This window comes from Odontesthes bonariensis, chromosome 7, assembly GCF_027942865.1.
Source record: "Odontesthes bonariensis isolate fOdoBon6 chromosome 7, fOdoBon6.hap1, whole genome shotgun sequence".
In the NCBI taxonomy this organism is placed as follows: domain Eukaryota; kingdom Metazoa; phylum Chordata; class Actinopteri; order Atheriniformes; family Atherinopsidae; genus Odontesthes; species Odontesthes bonariensis.
Genome location: NC_134512.1, coordinates 17,060,732 through 17,085,090, shown reverse-complemented (window position 1 = coordinate 17,085,090; position 24,359 = coordinate 17,060,732). Strand labels below are relative to the sequence as shown.

Below are 24,359 nucleotides of genomic sequence, written 5' to 3'. Positions count from 1 at the left end.
TAACAGTAAGGTGCAATAATTACTCATATTGGTCTAAAATATTTACAAGACTTCTTGTAATAGAAAAGATTAATAATTATAAAATTTACCAAGTAGCTTATATAACATTCAGTAGCTGACTACGTTTCAAAGTAATCTGAGGGAAGCGTCCTCTTAAAACTCCGAGGTTCATGAAGGCAACAGTATAGAGTTGGTAGTCACGTGCTATACGGATGCGGAAGTGCGGAACCGTTGTTTTCCTAAATAAATAGCTATGCAGCTACTACCGACAGACTAGCTTCTTCTTATTGTAACTATTCTTGTGACAGTTAACAAGTAAACAAAACAGATGGTCAGGTAAGATTGTGTTATTTATACTCCTCACCGACACGCTTTCTGTCGCAATAGCAGGCTTTCTTTTTTATTTTAACGGGAAGTTACACAATTACATCAATGATTTGTATCCATTCATATGCTATTAAACTGCTGGACCACAGGTTCATTAACTGTGACCTATTGTTTTTTGACAAGAATCTATTTGAACCGATGAATATATTAAGTCCGAAAAAAAGGCATCAAATTTATTCCAGCGTCGTCATGTGACAGTCAGGTGAGGGGGTTGGAGAGGAATCGTATTAGTGAAAGTAGATGTGTTGAAGTTAATTAACGTTATGGCAGTGTGGTGGAGTTGACTCCAACACGAGTACTGACTAAAAACAGAGAACCATTGACTATATTAAACTAAGTTTTTACGTCTTCTGATTGATTGCCAAGAATGAACACTGCCATGCTCATGTTCAGAGTATGTATTCGCAACTGACAGACCTGTTGGGCTGATGTCTTTTAGGATGACAGAGCGGCACTACCTGGAGGGCCAGGTGTACTCTGTGCCTCTCATCCAGCCGGACCTGAGGCGAGAGGAGGCTGTTCATCAGATTGCAGATGCGTTGCTGTACTTGGAGACCATTTCTACGGATATCTTCAGAAGGCAAGCCCAGCATACTTGCTCGCTCACAAATTCACTCACAAACATTACAAAGATGGCTACAACCTGTGAAACACTTGCTCATAGACTGTCACAATTCTCCAATCACGAAGATTTGCACCTTGGAACTTTTCATGATGAAAAATAAAAAATACACTATTCCTCTCAAATTTTGGCTTAGCTTCTTCTTCTTCTGTCGGGCTGCTCCCTTTTGGGATCAACATAGTGAATCATCTGTCTCCATCTCACTATCCCTCGCATTCTCTTCTGTCACACCCACCCTCTGCATATCGTCCTTCATTACATCCGTGAACCTCCTCTGAGATCTCTCTCTTTTCCTCCTGCCTGGCAGGTCCATCTTCAACCTCCTTTGTCCAATATATCCACTGTCCCTCCTCTGCACATGTCCAAACCATCTCAACCGGAACTGTCCCTCTGATGCACTCATTGCTAATCCTGTCCTTCCTGATAACTCTCAATAAAAATCTTAAGATCTTCAGCTCTGCCACCTTAACCACAAAATAGCAATAGGGCTTAATAATGTACCCAAATTTCACAAATTTGGTTTCAAGGATGCTGTCCTTAAATAACAAAGTGTCTCCTGTAACTACATGTGACATTAATAGACTGAATGATTTTAGAAAGTTGAACTTTTTGAATATGATCTGTATGCAATTATATTGGCAATATTCCAGGCATATTTCCCTTTATGTGTGAGTGTGAATATGCTCTTCTTCATGTCGGTGCTGCTCCCAGGGTTTCAGAGAGCGTAGAGAAGAACCGCCGGCAGCTGCAGAGCGTCTCTGACCGGATCAGACTAGCTCAGGCCCGTGTTGACAAGATTAAAGGCAGCAAGAAGGCCACAAAGGTAACACAGCCCCTTCACCTTGGGATGGAAACTTTATGAGTTTTATGTTGGAGAAAATGTCAGAAAATATCCAAACTTTGTGCTTGGTTAGGTTTTCTCCAGTGCCAAATACCCAGCTCCAGATCGGCTTCAGGATTACTCGTCCATCTTTGCTGGGGCTGCAGATCCCTCCTTACAAACCCGCCACAGACAAAGGATACAGAATAAACTTCGACCCTTTGATGAAAAGGCCTTGCAGGTGAGATAAACGCATGAAAATACAGAAAAATGATTTAGATTTATTTCTAATATGTCAAATTATTCAACAATAAAAGTGCGACTGGTTAGTTGCAATGGTTTCCTGTAGTCTCATGCTAAAGGTCATGTAAAATGAATAATTTTATTCAAACAGATTTCATCTTGCTGTTGGGTGTTTTGATGCTGTTCGTGTGTTGTGGCCACATGAGTAAAGGGCTTGCAGCTTAAGTCTCATTGTCTCCTATTTGTGAAAACTCTAGGGCCAAACTCCCATGATCCCATGATATCTAAGAGCTGGTCCACAGTTTACGATTTTCAAGAACCCTTTATTCTATACCTTCCAGTCTCTAGATCTCCTCCTCTTTCTGTCAGGCCATATGCACAGTTTCCCTTGTCATTGTAACAGCCAAACTGATGTGGGTTTTAGCTGAGCCTGAAGGAAAACATTTAATGAGCTCTGAGATATGAACAGAAGAACAAAACTGCTGAAAGAAGAGGCCTGTATTTTATTTCTTTACAAAGTGTCTAGGTTTGCCTGCAGGGCTGAAAAATCCAGTAGCGCCTGTAAGGACTCCTGGTTACTTGAAAAGGAGACAGTTGAGGGAGAAACGGTAATCTCTGGGAGGCCTCAGGGTCGACATGTTAAGTGTCCTGTCTGACCTGGAGTCTCCTCAGCATTCTCTAGGAACATGAATAACATATTCTGGGTTATTTTTCCCATGAAAATAACAGTGTTGTGTCTTAAAAATTCATGGAGGGGATCTTACACATTTGCCTGTTGTAATATGCATCAATCTGTGATTATGGAAATTAGCCCTGCCTCCACAGCTCGCCTAGTTGCTCCGCTGCTCAAACACTCTTGACTCTTTAGCTGTATTACATAATCAACCAGACTACAAAACATTGATGAATGTTTGTATCTTGTAAACATTTTCAGGGCATTTAACATCACAGACAATTGATGCTTTGACAGAGGTGAAAAAGTCAGTGAAAGCAACACAGACAGGTAGAAACATGCAGTGTTTAAAACTACAGATTTTGTCCTTTCCCTTTCAGTGAAGTCAATAGATACAGATTAAGTTGTGCATCGGTTGACCTTTGTCCTACTGTAGGTGCAGTACTTTTTACAGGATATCAAAAGCTTTGTTTTATTTATATAATTTGACACTGAAAATTGACTGTAAATGTATGTTCGTGTTTTTTTTTCCCAACTGCGTCTGTGTTTGTGTTCCCAGCTCAGCACAAGCTCTTACATTATTTATGACAAACCTCACAGTTTTTCCTCCACCATCTCGGGAAACTTTATGGCAGCTTGCATATTTTCTGCTGCGTGTGCTCGATCTTGTGAGATCGTTGTGTTTGTGTGTTGGTGTATCTGTGTGTATTTGTAAGACTGGGAGGGGAAAAAAACGAAAACACCGCTGGCAATCTTCTCTTGTGCAGAAATGCATTATTCAATATCCTCCAGAAGCAATGTCCTCAGTCACACAATTTGGCATTGCAGTGTTTGTACTTGCGTGCTTCTGCGCGCGAGAGAGTTTAGTGGCATTTGTCATTTGTGTTATTCAAGATTGAGTTGACATTTTACAGATCTCCCTCGCTCTATGTCTGGGTCTCTTCCTTTCAGGAGAAGTTAATGTATTTTCCAGTGTGTGTGAGCAATAAGAAGAAGTCTGAGGATGAGACGCAAGAAGGATTGGGCAGTCTCCCTCGAAACATCTCATCTGTCAGCTCTCTGTTGCTTTTTAATACCACAGAGAATCTGTGAGTCGACACGCACGCGCAGACACACAAAGGGATGCTTCCTGTAGATACGAGTCAGATTTAAACATTTGCTTTCATCTTTTCATTTGTGTGTGTTGGTATTTTTATTTTTTTTTAAAGATATAAAAAGTATGTGTTCCTTGATCCTCTGGCGGGAGCAGTGACAAAAACACACACAACACTGGAGACGGAAAAAGAGGAGAAACCATTTGATGCTCCACTATCCATCACAAAGAGAGAACAACTGGAGAGACAGGTACCTTCTTACCTGGTCACACTGTTATTGTGCTCTTTAAGCGCGAGTTAATGTTGTTAAATGTTTCCCTTTAACAGACAGCAGAGAGTTATTTCTACGTGCCAGACCTGGGTCAGGTTCCTGAGATAGATGTGCCATCCTACCTGCCCGACCTGCCTGGTATTGCAGACGACCTGTCGTACAGCGCAGACCTTGGACCTGGATTTGCTCCATCAGGACCCACGCACAACATCCCTGAGCTGCCCTCCTTCTCTGAGGAGAGCAGTGCACCTGGTGCGCAGCTACTCTGTTAACACCTGTTTTGATGGGCCTTTAATTAGTTTGATTTATTTTAATCTCCATATTTTTTTTTTTATGTCAAGATGTAGATAGATGCTTTGTAAATGTTTGCTATGCTTTTGGATGGACGCTTTTCATCTCTTTGTTTCAGGAGCTCGGCTCCCGCTGAATTCTCCACCACCTCCTCCCCCTCCCCCTCCCCCTCCTCCCCCTGAGCCCGCGTTTGCCCCTGCTATTCCTGCTGGAGCTCCCCCTCCTCCACCCCCTCCACCACCTCCTCCTGCCCAGGGCTCCGCAGAAGCCATTCAAACGCAAAGTTCAGGTTTGTCACACCCACACCGCTCAGAGCAGGCCACACACACATCTCACTTGGAGGAATATAAGTGATTCTGGCAGTTTATTAAAGCGGTGAAAACTGGTGCCTCCATTGCACACAGACTCATTCAATGGGGAGTAAAAAAAAGCTAATTTTCTTTCTTGAATTGAACTGACCTAATTGACATGAATGGGTGGGATCCAAAACTGCCCTCTTGACAGACTCTCTTCTGTTTGCAGGTCCCGTGTCTGGTGCTCCAAGCGAGGTGGTTCAACCATCAGACGGCCGGGCCAGTCTGCTGGAGTCTATCCGCAATGCCGGGGGCATCGGCAAAGCCAAGTTACGCGATGTCAAAGAACGCAAGATGGAGAAGAAGAAACAAAAAGAGCAGGAGCAAGGTCTTGGATTGTTTGAGTGGGGATGTGGCTCTGGTCGTGTTTTATTAATGGCTAAAGGAGTTTAAGTCAAAGTCATGCATTCAAAGCAGAGCATTATCTGTTACTAATTGGCATTTAGCTGTAAATTATACAGCATGTTACAGTGCCTGTTAAGATGGGAGGGTTTGTGTTCGTATCACACATTCACCTTTTTAATCCATTCCTCTGTGACAAGCTCATTAAATTTGACAGTTTTAACAGAGCTGCTTTCAACAAATACTTTAATAAGATGTCTCGTTATAGTGATACGCCCTGCTTCAGAACTGGGGAACTAGTGAAGCCATTCACTGATCTAATTGCAAATTTAAACAATACTGATCTCAGGTTATTAAGCAACTCTATTGTTGTCTCAGCAGTGGGAGTGGCATCCAGTGGTGGAGACTTTATGTCTGATCTGTTCAATAAACTTTCCATGCGCAGAAAAGGTGAGAAATCCCTTTCATGCTGAATGTGATTGAGAATATTGATATCAGTGATTTTATTTGCTTCATGTCCTCTGTCCTCTCTCCAGGCATATCCGGGAAGGGCCCAGCAGGTGAGTCGGGTGACGCTCCCGCTGGTACTGGCGGCGCGTTTGCCAGGATGTCAGATGTCATCCCACCACTTCCTGCCCCACAGTCAACAACAGATGATGACGACTGGGAAGCATAACATAAGAGACAACGAATGGCACTGATATTAAATTCATTAACAGCGAGGGAAGTGGGGGTAGAGGGGAAAGCTAGTTTCATAATTTCATTAAAAGCTAATGCAATAGTTTGTCCAAAGCTAAATAAACATCACAAATACACAACAGATAAAATAATTTATTGTTATTCATCATAAAACAAGTTGATTAATAAATCCAAAATATCTACAGAACACTCAATATAAGAAGATGGAACTTTGGATTGCGTAACACTCATTTAGTTCTTTAAATATTAAAAACTTCTGAGTAAACCAGTCACGTGTTTGCCTGCCAGTGTTGTGCCTGATAACTGTACACTAACTCTTTCAGTAATGTGTATTTAAAAATGGATGAAAAGCTATTTTCCAACCTCCAAACCAAGAAACCCGTGTAAAGAAACTGAACACATGAAATACTTGGGAGTCATTATTCATGAATTAACCAGACTTGACAGAAGACAAAATGGATAACATTTGGAAATATAAAATAAAGCATGAAAACAGAAAAAAAAGAGGCTCCTCTGTTGATGTTTGAGCTAACAGCATTCACTCGGGTACAAATTTCTTAAAGAATATAAAAAGGGTGGGAACCATTTATCTTTTCTAAGTTAAATTATAAGAGATGACATTTTTCTGCTGTTGCTCTTTAATTCCACCACATTTCACCCAAACCCGCGTCTCGTTGGATTTCAAGGTTACATGATGACGTCTTTGGAAGAGAAACTACACTTTCTTCTGCTTCTTCTCCAGGAAGAACTGGAAAAGAAGAATAGCCAGAAAAAACACAATGAGCTTAAGTTTCAGTCACGATGCCTTTGAGTGAGTCCACATTCATTTACCTGATTCTTACCTTCCGTAAAGCAGCAAAGGCAGGACCAAAAGTTGCATATGAGCTTGTGCGATCCTTGATCCAAGTGGGAAGCTTGGAGAGTGTAGCTGGCCGAGAGTAACGTCTGTCACACAGCACAACGGAGGAGTAGTCGCCACGGTGACGGATAGCTCTTCCTTTAAGGGGAACAAATCTCACACTTGTTAATTTTGATCACATCAACTTGATCAACATTTACTTTTTTTTTCCTCACCTGCTGTCACAAATATCACGTCATTATCATTACCTATAGACTGGTTGACAGCCTTCATGCAGAGGTTTTCTATGAGTGCTTGTCCAGGGCTCCTTCCCTGACTGCGAGGCTACGACAGAGAAATGTGATATTTCAAGACAAGCTCCCCAATTCCTCTCAGCTTAAATTTTCAGTAACTTTCTCCTCATGGTCATGAACATGCCGTTTAGATTTACGAGAGATTTCTGACCAGGTGTGTGTCCAGATACGACATCTTTTCCTGCAGTTCTGGGGATTTGATGTTGGGATATGGCATTCCAACCATAACGATACACCTGTTACCACATGCACATATACACACAGATAATGTTTGGCTGTAAATACAAGAAACAATATGTGCCACGTTATGTGCTTTTGAATTACACACACCTGCCCAAGTCATCAGAGAAATTGATTCCCTCGCTCATCTTTCCTCCAACCACAGAAAACAGCAACGCTCCTGTGAGTCCACCGCTGTCTGGAGCACACCTCTAAAATTAAAAGAGACAGGTGCCATGAGTGACAGAATCCAGTCCTAATGACCACACTATCAACGCTTAGTTATGAAGTCTGACATGTAGGCAGTGGCGGTGGGTTACCTGGATACAACGGGAAAACTCGCTCAGCACCTGCTCCACCTGGTTGGCCTTCTTTGGCTCCTGAAAGATCTGAGGAGGAGTTTGTAATAGCGCAGAGATTTTAGGGAAACTTGTTTTTTTTTTATATTTTATGGCACGACTTCTACAGGCACTCTTGTTAACCTCAATTAAATAAACATGTAGCAGAAGTACCTTCTTCTTGTTTGCCAGTCGGGTGAGCACGCCGCTGGCCTCCCAGTGAGAAATAATCCGCCTGGAATATTCATAAGAGGGAAAGAAACACACAACCCCGCCGGGGACCACGTTGCAAATGTTGGAGAGAATGCGGCCCGTTTCATCCATCTGTTAACAAAGTGGTTAAAACCTTGCGGCGATGCTTGTGCAAACAATCTCAACAAAGAAGTGAAGAACATGCGTCTGTTGTTACCATGCGAGGAGAGTCTCGGTTTTGAAAAGTGAAATCCAGCTCCTGACCAGATGGGCCGCTGCACAAGACGATGGGAAGAATGTTCTCCGGGGGAATGACGTGGCCTGCAGACAGTTATCAGGAAAAAATGACAGTTAAGAAATGTGGAAGGCAAGACACCATTTGCCATTCTTGTGTCTTCCATCAGACGAGGGAAAACATCCAAAATACACAAACATTAAGTGTAGTAAAGCTGCAACTGAGGATATTTCTAACAGACTCAAAAACATCAGTTTACTCACTCATTGTTACAATGAAATTATTCCAAATTACAGCTTAACTTTCAAAACCCATTCTAATATCATCTTAAATCCCTTTAACATGGTCTGAAAATATTCGTAACTTTCCTAAATCCAGTCTAAACTGGTTTGGCCTGAGTCTGTGTGGTACAAATAAAGTTAAACATGGATTGTTCAAATAGCACAAAGATCTTGTGAGAATCTGGGCACAGAAAAATGACTGCGCTTTATATGTAGGTACTAAAGTTTATAAACAACAGATGGGCTTGTAATTAATGATTTAGTTTGCAAGAGGTCTTGTATTTTTTTCGCCCTCTTACTATACCAATTTGAAAGCTTTTCTACTTGGTCAGTTTTCACTTCTAATGCACCAGGTGTTAGTTCAGGACATGGTTCACATAGCAACCTGGATACCCTGTGGGCCAATAAAAGGCACATCTTGAGTGAACCGTTCCATATTTATCAAATATCTCCCACAAACATTGAAATATTGATAGTCACATCACTACACTGAGTGAATTATAATGGAGTATCCTCCAAAGTAGTGTGGTGTTAGAAAATGGGCCACTCACCGCAGGAGAACTCCATGATGCGCGCCTCTCCCACTCCGGCAGAAAACAGTAGCTCTTGCTTAAAGTCTGAAACCTACACGTAACATTTCTACGTATGATATAGCTTACACAAGAACAACGCCACCATTTAGTTTTGTTCATTTCAAAGCAACTCACAGGCTGCATGGTTCCTCCAGCAATAATGACGGCTCTGCACTCCTTCAACACCTGGGCAAAGTGAACCGCTGGATTCAGCAGAAGGAACTTGACGCTGCTCTCCGACACAGTGCCTGAGCAATAAACAGGCATTTTACAATCGAACCGTTTACCACTTTGTCCTTCCTTTTGTAATACGAGTGTCAAATGGTACCTTGTCTGTGCACCACCACTCTGCCATCAGTATTGCTGTTGGTGAGAGCCATGAAGAAACCCTCCACCTGCATCATGGGAGACGCAGACAGCACTTTGTCTGCCTCAGTAGACTCCTGCTGGTCTGTGGAGGGAACTGCACACAGGAGAGTTTGAATAACTACGTTGAAATAAGAGAACATAAAATGAACACGCTGCCAAAATTCTCATATCTTTTTCAGACCATCCCCATATTCATCCCACAAACATTTTTTCGTAAAATTGATAAACTGATTACAGAGTTTATCTGGAATAGGAAGGCACACAGAATTCGCAAATTGCTACTCCAAAGGCCTAAGAGACTTGGAGGCATGGCATTGCCTAACTTTCAGTACTATTATTGGGCTGCCAATATTAGAGCCCTACACTACTGGCTGCATTTAGATGTTCTTAGTCCACAGCCTACTTGGCTACAGATGGAAGCCTTGTCTTGTAAACCCACTTCTTTGAAGGCATTATTGTACTCCCCTCTCAGATTTTCTCTGTCTTCATACACTAAAAATGTATGTGTTAAAACATCAATGAGAATTTGGAACCAGTTCAGAAAACATTTCAATATGGGTGATATTTCTATCCTCTCACTTCAAGTGTTGCTTTTCCACCCTCACTGACTGACGGAGCGTGGTCGATATGGTCTAGGTTGGGTATCAAGTCCTTAAAGGATCTGTATATAGATGGGGTATTTGCATCATTTCAACAGCTATCTGGAAAATATTCCTTACCCACATCACGTTTCTTTAGATATCTACAGATACGCAGCTTTGTTAAATCCTTTACATCCCAATTTCCCCTAATGTGCCTTCTGCTAACCCCCTTGACTCCCTCTTAATGCCTCTTCCTAATGCTAAAGGAATGATATCCTCTATTTATAATAGAATGTATGCCTTAAGATCAGTAAATCTCAATTCAATTAAGACTCAATGGGAGGAGGACCTGGGAATTGATATTTTAGATGTTGTATGGGACTCAATCTTACAACGTGTGCATTCATCGTCAATTTGCGCTAAACATGGCGTCATTCAGTGTAAGATTGTTCACCGTGTTCACTGGACTAGGGTCAAATTAAGCCGTTTTTTCCCTGACATTGACCCTACATGTGAGAGGTGTCACTCAGCACCTGCGACACTGGGACATACACTCTGGTTTTGCCCAAAACTATTTGAATACTGGTCCAAGGTCTTTGATATCTTGTCCAATGTATTAGAGCAAACAATTTCTCCTTCTCCTTTAACTGCGTTGTTTGGTGTTCTCCCCTCTACTATGTCCACATCTTCGTATAAGGCTGACTTTGTTGCATTCATCACACTCGTAGCAAGGTGTCTAATTCTGCTTAGGTGGAAGTCTTCTAATGCCCCTTCATTCAGTTCCCCGATTAAAGATATCCTTTATCTTATGAAAATAGAAAAAATAAAACACAGCATGAAGGGCTCTACCCGCAAGTTCACAAAAACATGGGGATATTTGTCTGATTACATTGACGAGCTCCCCTCTGTGACAGACTAGAACTGTGTGCATATGTTACAGGAAATGGATTACTGTGGTAACAGATTTTTTTTTTTTCTAAGGTTGCAGGCTTTGTGTATTGTGTAGGTATGTTTTTATTTTGTAATTTAAGTTTTGGTATTATTGTTGTTGTTATTATTACTTTTATAATTTATTTGTTCATGTTATGTTTCTGTTTAGTTTGTGTTAAATGGTGTACTGTATATGGTTGGGGGGTCTGGTTTGTTCTTTGTTGTTTTTATAACCAATGTGTGGTATCATTCCTAATGTCAGCCACTCAAATTGCCTTACTTGTTGGGCTCTGAACATACACCACATGAAAAGATCCTAAACCTTTGTATTTACCTTTGAAAAACCAATAAAGAAATCTTTGGGGGAAAAAAAAGAAAAGAAATTAGAGAACATCACTGCACTGTGTCATGTTTTGTGCAACGCCACAGTGTGATACATGGCTGGACGTAGGAGTCTGAGATAGAATAGAAACTATAATTTTTGTCTTTTAAATATGAGTTGTACCACATCTTATATTCAACTGATTCAATTTCACCTCAGGGCATAACAATGCCTCCAGTGAGGGTGTTCTTCTCAAAAAATATGCTTAATGAGGGCAGCAGATCTGACCTGATGCAGAGCTCTGGTTGCCCTGCAAGGTCTGAAGATAACGATTTAGGCCTTCAGTGCGTCGGTTCTCCTTGTTGCAGCTGCTCTGGGTGTGCAGGGTCACACCTGAGCCGGCATACTTCTCCACAAATCCACCCAGCTGCAGACAGAACATACAGGTGGCGTAGATTTCATTTTACGGTAGATCACGCTCAGATACATACACTTTTATATATCAAGTATGACTTGTATATACATATCAAACACTTACTTTCCGGCTGATCATACTCTTCTCAAAGTACCTTTGTAACTAAAGAAGGAACGACAGTGAGATTCAAACATTTAGTTTGTTGCTTGAATATGTTGTTCAACTGACTTCATTTTAAACTGAAATGCAGCAGAAACTACCTTAAACAAGTTTATGTTATCAATCTCAGCCTTGAAGAGAAAGTTGTTAATGGTGTGCATCTCTGTCCCTGGGGGAAAAAAATACAACTGGGTGGTTAGTGATTTCTGCTTTGATGTGTCAGCTTGTGTCTCTGTGTGGTTATTACCGACTAACCTGCTTGTGTAGTCTGGTTCAGTGGATTTTGTCCAACTTTACCTGCAGGGAAAACCGCAAGCAACACTAAGATCAGCAATGTCCTCATAGCAAACTGCTCTGACCAGAAGGTTCACCTGCTGAATTCACTGCATGATTGGCAGTTATAAATAATTCGAAGCCAACTGCACACATTCACCTCCCAGCATACGGACCAATCCCTCGATGACAAACAGAATCTGTTTGATGTACATCAGATTCTTTGCCTTCAGTCTGCTCCTGGTGTCGAAGACAGATGCATATCAAGTAAAAGCACAGTAAGACCGTATTGAATTGTGGATACAAGTCTTTTGTGTGAGACTCACTTATAGCGGTCAGCATACTGTGTGAGCTGGGACTGTGCACGGCAAAGCTGCAGAATATTCAAATGTTCAAATATTGCACGGAGTAAAAATGATTAAAAGCTCAACGTTATATGTTACATAAGAAACAGCTTACCTGTGCGCCAGTGAGCTCTGTGCTGTATATACAGGAGAGGGTGTCACTGAGATTGTGAGCTTCATCTATGATCACCACCTGTTAGAAATACATTTCCTGATGTCAGCATTATGCCAAATGCTCATTCTAAATGTTGAAAACGAAGTATTATGATAGACTCAAAAAAATAAGGCTGATTGTACCTGCCCCTTCAGCTGGACCCCTGCCGCCCTTCTTGTAGCGTCATGAAGCACCATCTGATAAGGCATCACCACCAACTACACAAACACAAAAAACACATGATATACATACGTCCCTCCATGTCTACTAAAAGAAAAGAAATAAAGAACTAAAAACACAGTAAGCGAGTCGCCAGTACAGTGACTAAACAATAACAAAGAGCACTGAGTAAACTGAGCATACAGAGGACTGGGTTACCTGTGCAGGGGGAATAGAAAGACGTGTGGCGTAATAAGGGCATGAATGAGTTTCCTTGCCCACTTTCAGCAGCTGTTCTATGTCATGGACAGTCCCCAGAACTTCATCCCTCATCTGCTGCAGAGCAGAAGCTTTGTTGTAGGGACACACGCTCTTTTCCGGGCCTCGCTTGCGTTTCGCACCCTCCTCGTGATGCTGCTTCTCTGTGAAATGACAGCGCAGCCAACAGCTGTAAGCTCCTGAAAAATAGCTTCTGACAGAGGCCTGAAGTGACAATTTATTTCTGTGAGATGAAGAATTCTGTGGCTAAATGGCTCATACCGTGTTTGTTTTTCTGCATCTCCATGCAGCGGTCGTTAATGCGCTGGATGCTGCCCAGACGTCGCACCTCTTCATTAATACACAGATTCTGCCAAGCGGAGATTTAAAGAGCAGGGCGGAGATTTAAAGAGCAGGGCGAACACTGTCAGCCACCGCAGTCAATAAGGTCATATCTTACAGACTGAATAAAAGTAACAGTCTGCGAGCTGTGCCACGTATGCCACTGTATGTGAAGATACTGTGTACCAATACACTCTATCTGTCGTCATCATTTCTTAATGTCTGTAGTCATGTTATCACAATTTTTGCCATTAAAAAAAAAAAAAAAAGATCTAAATATGCCTAAAAAACAAGTAATAATGGTGTCATACAATTAGAAAACCCACTTCTACATGGTTGGATTTTTCTACATATTTATAACTGTCTGTAGCAAAGAACATACAGCTAATGTGTTTTACAGAAGTCAGAGGTGCTGCTGTCATCTCTCTGCCAAAAACAGAATGTAACAGGTAGATATGTCCAGCATTGCCTTTTTCACAAGCTTCTTTAGGGTCCCGTAAAATTTTAAAATCACCTCTATACAAATTGAGCATGCTGAATAAGTGTTCCCCGACATGTCACACTTTGCTCTTCAAAGAAATCTGGCTGGTGTTCTGATGGTTAATCTGTACTTAAATACAATATAAGAGTTTGGCTTGGACATAGGACTTCACCAATAATGGTCCATTAATGCCAGATCATGACAAGCCAGGGTATCGACAACAATAAAGAATGAAGGTTTGCCTTGCAAGACAAATAGCCAGAAAGCTCTCAAGTACACTAGTTTAAACCAATCAAAGTGGGAAGCAGTAAGGATGAGCAAACAAACCCCTAACGCAAGATGTTACAAGCTGCCTGTTACAGGTTTCGACATATTTTCCATTTGAAATTTCCATACTGTTTTTTCTTCCTCAGACTCAAAATATTTCTTGGCCATTTAATGCAGATCCTTTTTTTTTTTCTTCTTCTAATCGTTTTGAAATCCAGTGGTGAACATATATGTGGTATTTGACCATGAATACTTTAATCCCACCAAGTATTATCCAGAAGAATGAAGTTCTAGGTACTATAGCCCGAGCAAACCAACTGACACCAAAACCAATACACTGTACTTAGTTTAAGCTGCTAAAAAGTGCGCAACACAAAAAAAAGATACATCACTGCCCAAAGAGAAAGTAAACTAACTTGTTATAATGTATTTAAAAAAAAAAAGAGTATATTTTGGTTCACCTATATCTATTTTAGTCTCTTAAATAAATCAGAACCAAAATTTGCTCATAAAAACTTAAATATCCAAATTTCATGGCGTCTGTTCAGCCTTCGCCATTCATGGTGTCCACGAAATCCACAAAGAATTCCACCTTAAGCTTTCGACAACATCAGACTGACTCACCCTTACGCACAACGTGGCTGCCTGCTCCGGACACCTCCTAAAAACCACAGATTCTAACACTGGAACCGAGTATTCAACTACTCAGATATTAGTTTGTGGGTTTGACGGTGGTTATACGTTTCTGGATTCAGCAGTATAGACTTGCTTGTGTGTGGCGTCCATGTGTTTTCAGTAACTTCAGAAAAATCCTTATTTTATCGATCAGAAAATGGAATGTGGAAAAAGATCTTTTTCCATAGTACTTTCCATGCTTCTTTTTGCCTTTTTTCCAAACTTATTCGAACCTGGAAAATTCCACACTTTTAAAGACTGCTCAGGAGCCCCATCATTGAATGATTGAACAAACAGGTATGCATACATACCTGCCTTGAGCCCAGGGTAACCAGACTGATGTCCTTGCTGAAGGGGCTTTTTTGAACCTCATGGACAAACTGGGCCAACTGGGAGTGAGTGCGACTGCAGTAGTAAATCTGCAAACGGGCATATGCACAGCGTCTCACATCAGCGTCACGTGTGAAATGTGTTATTTTCATATTTTTGCCTTATGTCTATGTAAACATTTCTTTCACCCACACCTTCGTCACATGTTCTTCAACCAGCTCGTTTTCCTCTTCCTCGCCTCCGAAGAATCTGTGCACGTGAGCAGACGCACGCTACCGTCTTTGTTTTCCCATTTCAGATTTCGACAGTGATAACATTTAAAATCAGCTGATAGGAGTTCATTACCATCCTCACCTGCTTTTACTCTTCGACTCATCATCACTCTCGTATTCTGCAATGATAAGCTCTTCATCTGCTTGATCTCCTGGCGCCTCAACCTGTTCTTCTTTACTGATCTGAAGCAACTTGAACGCCTCTTCCTCTTCGCAGTTCTACAAACACACTTAAGTTCTTGAGTTCTTTTGTACTCAATGGCTTACAGTCATTTATCTATGTATCCAATAACTTACCTTTCTTTTAATTGCATACTTCAGCTGAGCGTTGTTTCTGATCATTTCTAGCCGTTCTTCCCTGCTCTTCCTTCTTAACTCTTCCTCCTGACACGAAAGCATTAAATCATAATCAAATGCCACGTCTCAGAGGACCCCAGAGATCCATCCCACGCTAACATGTAAAATTCATTCACAAACAGCCTCACCTTCAGCTTCGACACCAGATCACGTTCAGCCTTCTTTTGAACAAAGTCTGTGATCCAGTCTGGTTCTGCTGAGGAGCTGGTGGCAGAGGACTGAGCAGCAGAGGTGGAGAGAGATGCTTCTCCCTGCTGCAGCAGAGCAGCTGCCTCCTGTCTCTTCTTCTTCTCATAATCTGCGAGCCAGCTTAGTGCGCCACAGATCAGACTCAGCGACTTGCCCTAGATTAACACAAACACACACACGCATTAATATTAAAGTTATTGATTAACTGGAACACATCTGCATTGGTTTTTCTCTCCCTCGCTCTTCTACATACTGTTCCAGTTGGGCTTTCAAATATGCCAACTTTGCCCTGGTCGAGTGCACTGTAGAGGGCTTGCATAAACTGCTCCTGGATGTCGTAGGGTTGGTAGGGAAATGGAAACTTGACACCACGATCTTCCATGCCTCTGGGTATTCCTGGGAAAGAATATAAAGGTTGGACATAGGCGTCGTGATATCTGAACAGCCCACTGTCTGTTTAAAGTTACCTGTGTTGAGTCCTCACAGTGATAAGGCAACACATTATCTGCTATTTCGGATTATATTTATTCAACTGGTTCTTTTTTACAACACTTAATAAGCAGTCGTTTAACTCAAGAGCTTTCGAAGTCGCATGCATGTTGTGTCAAGACGCTAATATTTGGGGTATCTTGAAGCGAAGGGTCATTGCGACCATTTTTCGCTGTTTGGAAAGAAAAACTTGAACGCGAGTTAAAAGACAGTGGGGGTCATGTCCACTTTATAATCTTAAGTCTGCTACCTTCTGTCGTTCATACTCTACACAAGTATCGCTGCTATAAAATATACTTACCGTAGATATCCTGTTTTAGGACTTTTTATTTTCAACTCCCGGCTTTTCAACAACCGCGCCAACAGACGGAAGTGGTGACAGAGTGTGACCAATGAGGAACGAGAAAAAACAAGGAGTGCATGTTTGATTCATTATCACTTTATAGGTGGGCGGTGCGACTCTTGTCCAGTTCATATTTTGTTATTTTTATTACTTTTATTATTATATTATCATTAGAGAGTTCAAGATCTTAGAGTCATTAGACTTTTAATTTACAAGTATACTGTATTTGTAAAGTGAGCTTTTGATCTGCTCATTTTTGCGCACCGCCTTTCCGGTAGACGCTTGTAAACATATACAATGCTACCAAAGCTCGTTCATCCCCGTGTTTCCTGTAGACTGTCTGGAAAGTTCTCTGCCCTTTTTTAAGCGATTGTCAGACACCAGGCTGCAAGAAACGTGAACCAGAAGTAATTTCGCTCTTTACCCCCTCACTGACACGAGCGTCGTTGGTGCACAACCGTAGCACAGTGCTTTTGGCTGAGAGCAGCAACGTGCGTTTGACTTACAACAGTGTCCACAAGAAAGTTGAGTTAGCGTAGAGCATTTAACGACGTCTGCTAGCTCGCCAGTGTTGTCGTTTGTTGTTGCTTGCTGCACTTAACGTTGGTTGAGGGGTGATTAGCTTTAGCCACCGATATCAGTAGCCAGTGTCTGTCAGTTACTCAGTTTGGATTGTGCTGCAAGCCAGAGAGAAGGGGAAATCTGCCTCATGACAATGACTGCAGAGGAGCAGACAAGCGAAGGGCAAAACACCATCCCAATGGAGGGTGAGGACATCACACCAAAGAAAGACGGGGGTGTCTTAAAGGTAAGTGATTTTGTTTTGGTACTGCAACTCCAGCTAGCTGCGTGGTTAGCTGACGCATTTGGCTAAGCTAACAGTAGCCGTTATTAGCAAGAATGTTGCTTGTGCTATCGGTGTTATCGACTAGTTGAAGCTATCTGCAACGCTGTCAACACCCCAACACCAACGCTATCTTCCTAAATTCAGTGCATTGGTCTCATCTGTAACTTATTGCGCTAAGGTGTCAATGATATCAGTTATTTCCCCTGCAGCCTTCTGTTTCTAGAAGGATCTGGGGCCGTGGAGAATTAAGTATCAGTGCTGATGTGAGCATTTATTAATCAAGATAGAAAGACTCAAAACAGTGCCTTTTTTTTTTAAACTAGTTTCCCTCCTAATCATTTGACAGTTTTACCTTTTTATACACGAGTGCCAAAGTGAAAGGTGGGACCTTTCAAATGTGAGACACAAATAGGATAGATCTGGTTCTGGGTTTACATACCTGTTAGAGATATTACTTTTTGCTTTAATAAACCCTCCTCCTAGTTTTGCTCATTTCTCCTCTTGTCTGTTCTTACAGCTGGTCAAAAGGGAAGGTACAGGTGCAGAGCTCCCTATGACTGGTGACAAAGTGTTTGTGCATTATGTGGGTACGCTTCTGGACGGGACACATTTTGACTCGAGCAGAGACCGAGGAGAGAAGTTCTCCTTCGAGTTGGGCAAAGGTTAGTCGCATACCTGTAAAACGCAAAGATTCAGTCATTCATGCTGCCCAATGATTGTGATTAATTCCGTCCTACCTGTCTTTAGGGCAAGTAATAAAGGCATGGGACGTCGGCGTGGCCACAATGAAAGTGGGAGAGCTATGCCAGCTCATCTGTAAGCCCGAGTATGCTTATGGATCTGCAGGCAGCCCACCTAAGATTCCTCCAAATGCCACTCTTATCTTTGAGGTACACTCACATTTATTTTGATACCTACTTTTAACTGTATTCCTGGCATTATTTCCCAAAAAAAAAAAAAGAAATTGTTATTTTCACCCATTTACACACGTAAAGGTGGAGCTCTTTGAATTTCGAGGGGAGGACATAACTGAAGAGGAGGATGGAGGGATCATCAGACGTATCATCACTAAAGGGCAGGGATACTCCAAGCCTAATGAAGGAGCTTCTGTTGAAGGTAGCGCATCCAGATGCACTCGTTTCTTTGCAAAGTATTTCCTTGCTCATAGAACACACACAATGTTTTATGTTTTAAGACCAATTCTAAGCTTGTGTGCTTCACAAACAGCTTTTTAGTATTAGTGTAATAGCTTAACAGTTAGGATAGATGTCATGGCAGAGGACTAACTGATATGTGAAGATGTATTTGTAAAATCCACTTAAAAGCTACTTGGATTTTTAGGGCCTGCTAGTCTCTACATGAATTTGAAGAACTGGATTAAAATTGAGATTATATACTGAGTCCAAGTTACAGGTAAACAGATATAGAAATGTGTGCTTGTGCATACTGTGAATGATTATCTGTGATTGAGAGCACAGTAAAGCATTTAAACATCATCAGCTACTTTCTGATGTACTGCCGAGGGAAATTGGAGCTCAAAACATAAAAACTATTTAGTCGACAGGTGGAACGGTGTGTTTCCCCTCAGCTGCCGATATGATGCACATTAGCCAGTGAAAGTCAGGAGTCTGTGACGTGCACTAACTCAAACATTTCCCTCCCCTCTCAGTGACTGTGGAAGGTACTTTTGGTGAACGCGTATTTGACGAGAGAGAACTAAAATTTGAGATCGGGGATGGAGAGAATCTTGGCTTGCCTACTGGAGTGGAGAAGGCCATCACGGCTATGGAGCAAGGCGAGGAGGCACTATTCACTATTAAGCCCAAGTATGATCATGTTGACTGTGCATCTCACCAACTTTATTGTATTGAAGTCATGTCAGAGGAAAATGCTTGACTGTTGTGTTTTTAGCATCTCTCGTTGCTGGCTATGCGATGAGGTTTTAGGCTATATTAAAATTAACTGTCTCGTTACCGAAAAATATCAGAATTGATGATTTTTATAGCTTTGAAATGACAAAAATCTAAAATGGGGATACATTTATTGATTTCTTTTTGTTCTATGTTAATGGACAAACCCCATCACTACAATTGTGTTTTAAGTTGCACACCAACAAGTCTTTTACGCACTTAAGATCAACGAAGCGTGTTTGATTTGCAGATACGGGTTTGGGAATGCAGGAAATGAAAAGCATAACATTCCCGGTGGCGCAACATTGCAGTACAAGATCAAGCTGGCAGCCTTTGAGAAGGTAAGCAGATCCTGGTGCTGTGAGACGAATACAACTTCAGTTGTTGAAGTACCTATGCCACCGTTTCCTCAAATGTATTCTTTTAATAGGCCAAGGAGTCATGGGAAATGAACACATTAGAAAAGCTGGAGCAAAGTGGTATTGTCAAAGAGAAGGGAACACAGTATTTTAAGGTATGTTTCGAGGGAGCGCGCACTTTGTCGTTGACTCGAGCAAAGACTTTGTCTTTTAACGTAGTAACTCTGCATGTTGCAGGAGGGAAAATACAAGCAGGCATCTGTGCAGTACAAAAGGATTGTTTCTTGGCTGGAACACGAGTCTGGTTTGACAGGAGAGGATGAGAAGAAGGCAAAAGTGTTGCAGCTAGCTGCACATTTGAATTTGGCCATGTGCTACCTTAAATTGCAGGAGCCAAGCCTGGCCTTCGAAAACTGCGACAAGGTATGTAATGTTTACTATATCCAAGCAAGACATATTCAACTATTAGCCAACAATGAAGTCAGTATTCAGTGGGTTTAAGGTCAGCCTTTATTCTTTGTTGATTGCTTTGATTAGATTGCATGGTTGTCTTCTTCTGTATTACATAAGTGCTGGTTATCTGTGTTCGAATACTAAAATGTAATTTTAATAATTATTTTGATTATAGGCTTTGGAAATGGATTCCACCAATGAGAAAGCTTTGTTCCGAAGGGGAGAGGCACTGTTCTATATGAAGGAGTTTGACAGTGCAAGAGAGGATTTCCAACTAGTTGTTCAGCTGTATCCTGCCAACAAGGCTGCCAAGAGTCAGGTATAACAACATGTTTTGGAAACAAACATTTTTCTTTCCTCTAATGAGAATTGTTTATTTCCTTTCTTTTTTTTTTTAAGTCCAGGATTCTAACGTGCATGTGTTTTATTGCACTCGTATCTAAAATGAACGGGGAAAAGTGTCACGTGTCAAATAAACAATTTGTGTCGCTATCTTTTTTGTGAATTTGTACACATGCCGATATGTATGGGCATCTCTTAAGTTCCTTTGAAGATACTGGGAAACTTTTTGTTTTGTGATCTGAACGCTGCTGTATCTGTCTTGTATGTCAACTGAAAATATGGTACACTGACATCTCCGTCGTGTCCTGCCAGGTGGCGCTCTGTCAGAAACGTATAAAGGAGCAGCATGAGAAGGACAAACGCATCTACGCCAACATGTTCCAGAAATTTGCAGAGAGGGATTCAAAGGTGAAGGCTTGTCTTTCTTACAACAGGCACAAGAGGGTGCAATAAGCGTTTGTTTTGTTGTTTCTTTCGGTTTTGTTAAAAAGATAGCCCAGCTCAAAAGGTGCTGATGTGGTTCGTCTTCCCTCACATACAGAAAGAAGCAGATAAGGCAAAGACCGAGAGCAAGGAGAACGGCGAGGATGAAATGGAGATTGGAAACGGAGAAAAGGAAGTTGCGAGTGAAGCAAAGGCGTAGATGAAGACGCGACTGTCATGTGGTTCAACTGTACTTAAACTTTTGTAACTGGCCATTTGTGTTAAAGATGTGATGTGTGTATGTTAGAATGACAGTGTCACTGAGATCACTGACCTTGGAAATGTCTTTGCAGGGTTTTTGGTGTGGCAGCTCGCTGAGGGAGTTGGGCTTCCTCAGCTGATTGCACAGTAGGATATGGATATCATAAATTAGTTGTGTTCCACGAACCTGGCTCTGAACCCTTTCAGCCCACATTTTTTAACCACAGTGCATATGACCTAAAAGAAATATGGTTAGGAACAAAGGTGTATCCCAAGTTTTAAGTGCAGAAATTCAAAACCCTCAACCATGAAGGGCTAGACTGTTTACTCTCACTACCTTCTGCGCTGTAACCCTCCTCAGTTTTGGTGTCCAGCCAAGGCTTGTCCCGGGCCTACTGATCAATTCCTGCAGTTGTGATGGCTGTGTTCATAGATCTGATAAGTTTTGAATGTTAGTGCCTGTGTCCTAAAGTATGTATGTAGCAGCACTGTGGATACGTGGATTAATAAGACATTATCCTGGAATCTCAGCCTAAAGATGAAGCTCCTTTAAAACCTCTAGGGTACAGGACTGTTCACTTTTGCTTTGGATATATTGACTTTGTACTTTTCAGTTTTTCTTTCTCAGTGTTGTGCTTGTTATTTCTTTCCAAATTGTTGAAAAAGAGAGCTGATTTCTCAACTGGAATATGTGCATTTATAACGTAAGCAGCTACAGTAGAAAGGACATTTATTAGCTCCTGGACGCAATTGAAACGGTTTACGTTTTGGTTTATTTACTGTAAAAAAAGATTTAAAAAAATGAATGTGTGCATATATGGTTCGTCAGCCTCGGTTTAAGAGTGTGCACCAGAAGAAGACGGCTCTGTTAGTCAGCAGTGCTTACAGTGGTGAAAACTTAATTAGATTCCCAATTTAAAACCGTGCTGTCTGAGTTTGATTGACTTTGTTGGAATAAGTCACTGCTTGATGTATCCTTGACAGAAGGATATAATAAACAGGAACTACACATTGATTGTGCATATGGCTTTTTATTTTTATTTTATCCTCAGTTAATTGTTCCTTCGATATTTTTGTTTTTACGTCTATAACTGAACGTGACGTGAGAGATGTTAAGTCACAAATAAGCTGTGAAGTCTGTGTCGACTCAAGGAATAAGGAGCGTGCGGACAGCAAGCCATGAGATGATTTAACTCGGCACTTGCGCACACTTCTGTGGAATTTATAAATGTATGAAAATAAAGAGAAATGTATGAGTCATTTTATTCCTCCTTAAGAATTGAAATGTTTTGTTCAACATCAATTTCCCGAGCGTAACCAGGAAGGAAGAGCTGTAGACTGGGATTCGCTTCGATTTGTAACATTCAACGCATTACACAACTTGTTTTTCTAATTTCTTATACTTTCTAAGAAAAAGGTATGTTTTGTATATATGATCAAGGTTGTACCTGCTTCAGTCAGCTTTCCCATAATAAACAGGAACTGATTTGATCTCCCAGCCCTCTATCTTGAGATGCTGGTGTCATCTTACAGATGGCTTTCTTTCACTGTTCTTGCCTGTTTTGTACATGTTGATTGAGAACAAGGTGTGGAAACCTTTTTTTTTTTCTTTGACAGAGAGATTCTTGTCAGTTTTATTGTGGTAACTTAGTGATTTATATGCCAGCAGGTGTAGGTAAAGTTCTCATCTGGGAGAGTCTGATTTCTTACGTTATTGTTCCCACAACAACAGAAGCCGTGATCTCCTTGTTGTTAGTGTTCTGGCTTGGCAGTGACCCCGATCACATCATAAAATTACGTGCAGGGGCAGTGAGCCTTTTCATGAAGATAATGAATGAAAGCTGGCTACGCCGTAAAAAGAAAATCCTGCAAAGGTTTTATAGTTACAGGCTGTGAGAAGCCATGAAATTAAATCAAGGTCTAAGTGAAGGCTTGGACAGACTGAATACTCTGTATTTACCACCTGAGGAAACTTATCTTTTTCCATTTTGCTATCTGCTTTTGACACTTTGCCATTCCAGCATTTTGGACCCGCAAACACATCTGAAAAAATATTGGGACACTAAAGCTTCTACAACTGTGATGTTGCCACTGCATCTCAAACTACATTGTGGCTTTGAGTTTACAAAGCCACGAAGCTTTTCAGTCGTTATTTTGTTCATTTCAATATTCTCGAGACATTTTTTATTGGGGAACTGCAGGCAGGCCATTTCAGTTCCCTCTTTTGGTAATGTGTTCAGAATGTGGTTTTGCATTGTCTCGTGGACGATGTGGGAAGTGTATGAATGTTCCTGGAGAAGACATCTTAAAGGCACCATATGTTGCTCTAAAATCTCCATGAACTTTTCTGCATTGATGCTGTAATAACAAAAGTGTAAATAAGTTTTGGCATGGGCCCTGATACAAACCTGTAACATCAGAGAGTCTGACTTTTGGACTTACTTTAACAGTCTGACTGGTCCTTTATGACTTTGGTCAGCAGCATTCAGCATCCTCAGGAAGGGACAGCCAATTCCAGGATGGGTCACCCTGGACAGGGCACCAGTCTATCACAGGCTTGACACAGATACAAGCAACAAGCTCCCTCACACTCACTCCAAAGGTCAATTCAGAACAACCAATTATTCTAACATGCGTGCTTTTGGACCGTGGGAGGAATCTGGAGTTCCCGGACACAACCCTCAAAGAAAGGTCCCAGAAATGATTTGAACTGGGAGTCCATCATGCTGAGGGCTGCGGAGCCCACACACACCATCCAGTTCTTCCAAAAAAGATCTTTGATACTGACTCATTTCCACTGCATCGTGGTTCATCCCAGATGCCTCCAAGCTCAGACAAGTCAATGCCACTGCTGAACAATGTTAGGTTTCTTTGAAACAGTAAAGTTTTAAGTGGCAGTTGTTTTTGTTACATTTTACTCCATAAAGGTTCCCCCGCTGTAACCCTTTGCTCATGTGGTTATATCAGCTATTGGTGAATGACTGTTCTTGATTCAGTGCCGTCCGAGGGGCCAAAGATCCCAGCCGTCGAGCCTTTGCCCTCGTCCTTCAGGCACTGAAATTCCTGCAGCTTTTTTGGATCGTTTAATGATATGATGCACTTAAGATATTAAGTTAAGATATTAATAATATGCAAGTAGCTTCCAGTCTTTCTTCGTGAAACGTTGTGTTTAAACAACAGAAACTGAAGAACCTCCGGCCATCTATTCTCCTGGCAAGACAAAGTATAAAATATCTTAGGTTTGTGCTCTCTGCAATGCAATAAAAGTCAA

At 41.4% G+C, this 24,359-nt stretch overlaps 3 protein-coding genes across 4 annotated transcripts; 2 read left to right on the top strand and 1 right to left on the bottom strand.

Annotated features, from left to right (window-relative positions):
• Nucleotides 1-199: 199 nt before the first annotated feature.
• Nucleotides 200-6,315, top strand: wash1 (WAS protein family homolog 1). Of its 2 annotated transcripts, none has more exons than XM_075469781.1 (11): nt 200-336; nt 827-967; nt 1,721-1,832; nt 1,924-2,070; nt 3,697-3,833; nt 3,954-4,089; nt 4,167-4,362; nt 4,520-4,690; nt 4,924-5,082; nt 5,478-5,546; nt 5,633-6,315. In XM_075469781.1, exons 1-11 carry the CDS (start codon nt 329-331, stop codon nt 5,770-5,772), a joined length of 1,416 nt encoding a protein of 471 aa, XP_075325896.1. In that variant the 5' UTR covers nt 200-328; the 3' UTR covers nt 5,773-6,315. The 2 variants fall into 2 exon arrangements, with proteins under 2 accessions (XP_075325896.1, XP_075325895.1); XM_075469780.1 differs by having other exon boundaries at nt 5,475-5,546; nt 5,633-6,314.
• Nucleotides 5,980-16,514, bottom strand: ddx11 (DEAD/H (Asp-Glu-Ala-Asp/His) box helicase 11). The gene is made up of 28 exons (XM_075469779.1): nt 16,452-16,514; nt 15,915-16,057; nt 15,601-15,816; nt 15,413-15,499; nt 15,198-15,334; nt 15,038-15,092; nt 14,825-14,932; nt 13,031-13,118; nt 12,710-12,912; nt 12,475-12,549; nt 12,293-12,370; nt 12,160-12,206; nt 11,994-12,073; nt 11,816-11,857; nt 11,662-11,729; nt 11,525-11,563; nt 11,275-11,413; nt 9,113-9,247; nt 8,920-9,032; nt 8,764-8,836; nt 7,914-8,017; nt 7,679-7,828; nt 7,487-7,555; nt 7,278-7,378; nt 7,099-7,183; nt 6,903-6,978; nt 6,638-6,792; nt 5,980-6,543 (listed from the first exon to the last, which is right to left on the bottom strand). The coding sequence occupies exons 2-28, from the start codon at nt 16,041-16,043 to the stop codon at nt 6,511-6,513; spliced, it is 2,685 nt and encodes an 894-aa protein (XP_075325894.1). The 5' UTR covers nt 16,044-16,057; nt 16,452-16,514; the 3' UTR covers nt 5,980-6,510.
• Nucleotides 16,515-16,829: 315 nt separating this feature from the next.
• On the top strand, nt 16,830-22,103 carry fkbp4 (FKBP prolyl isomerase 4). The gene is made up of 12 exons (XM_075469778.1): nt 16,830-17,301; nt 17,858-18,002; nt 18,088-18,230; nt 18,336-18,456; nt 19,010-19,166; nt 19,501-19,591; nt 19,681-19,764; nt 19,847-20,032; nt 20,238-20,381; nt 20,717-20,812; nt 20,946-21,077; nt 21,181-22,103. The coding sequence occupies exons 1-11, from the start codon at nt 17,203-17,205 to the stop codon at nt 21,045-21,047; spliced, it is 1,368 nt and encodes a 455-aa protein (XP_075325893.1). The 5' UTR covers nt 16,830-17,202; the 3' UTR covers nt 21,048-21,077; nt 21,181-22,103.
• Nucleotides 22,104-24,359: the final 2,256 nt, after the last annotated feature.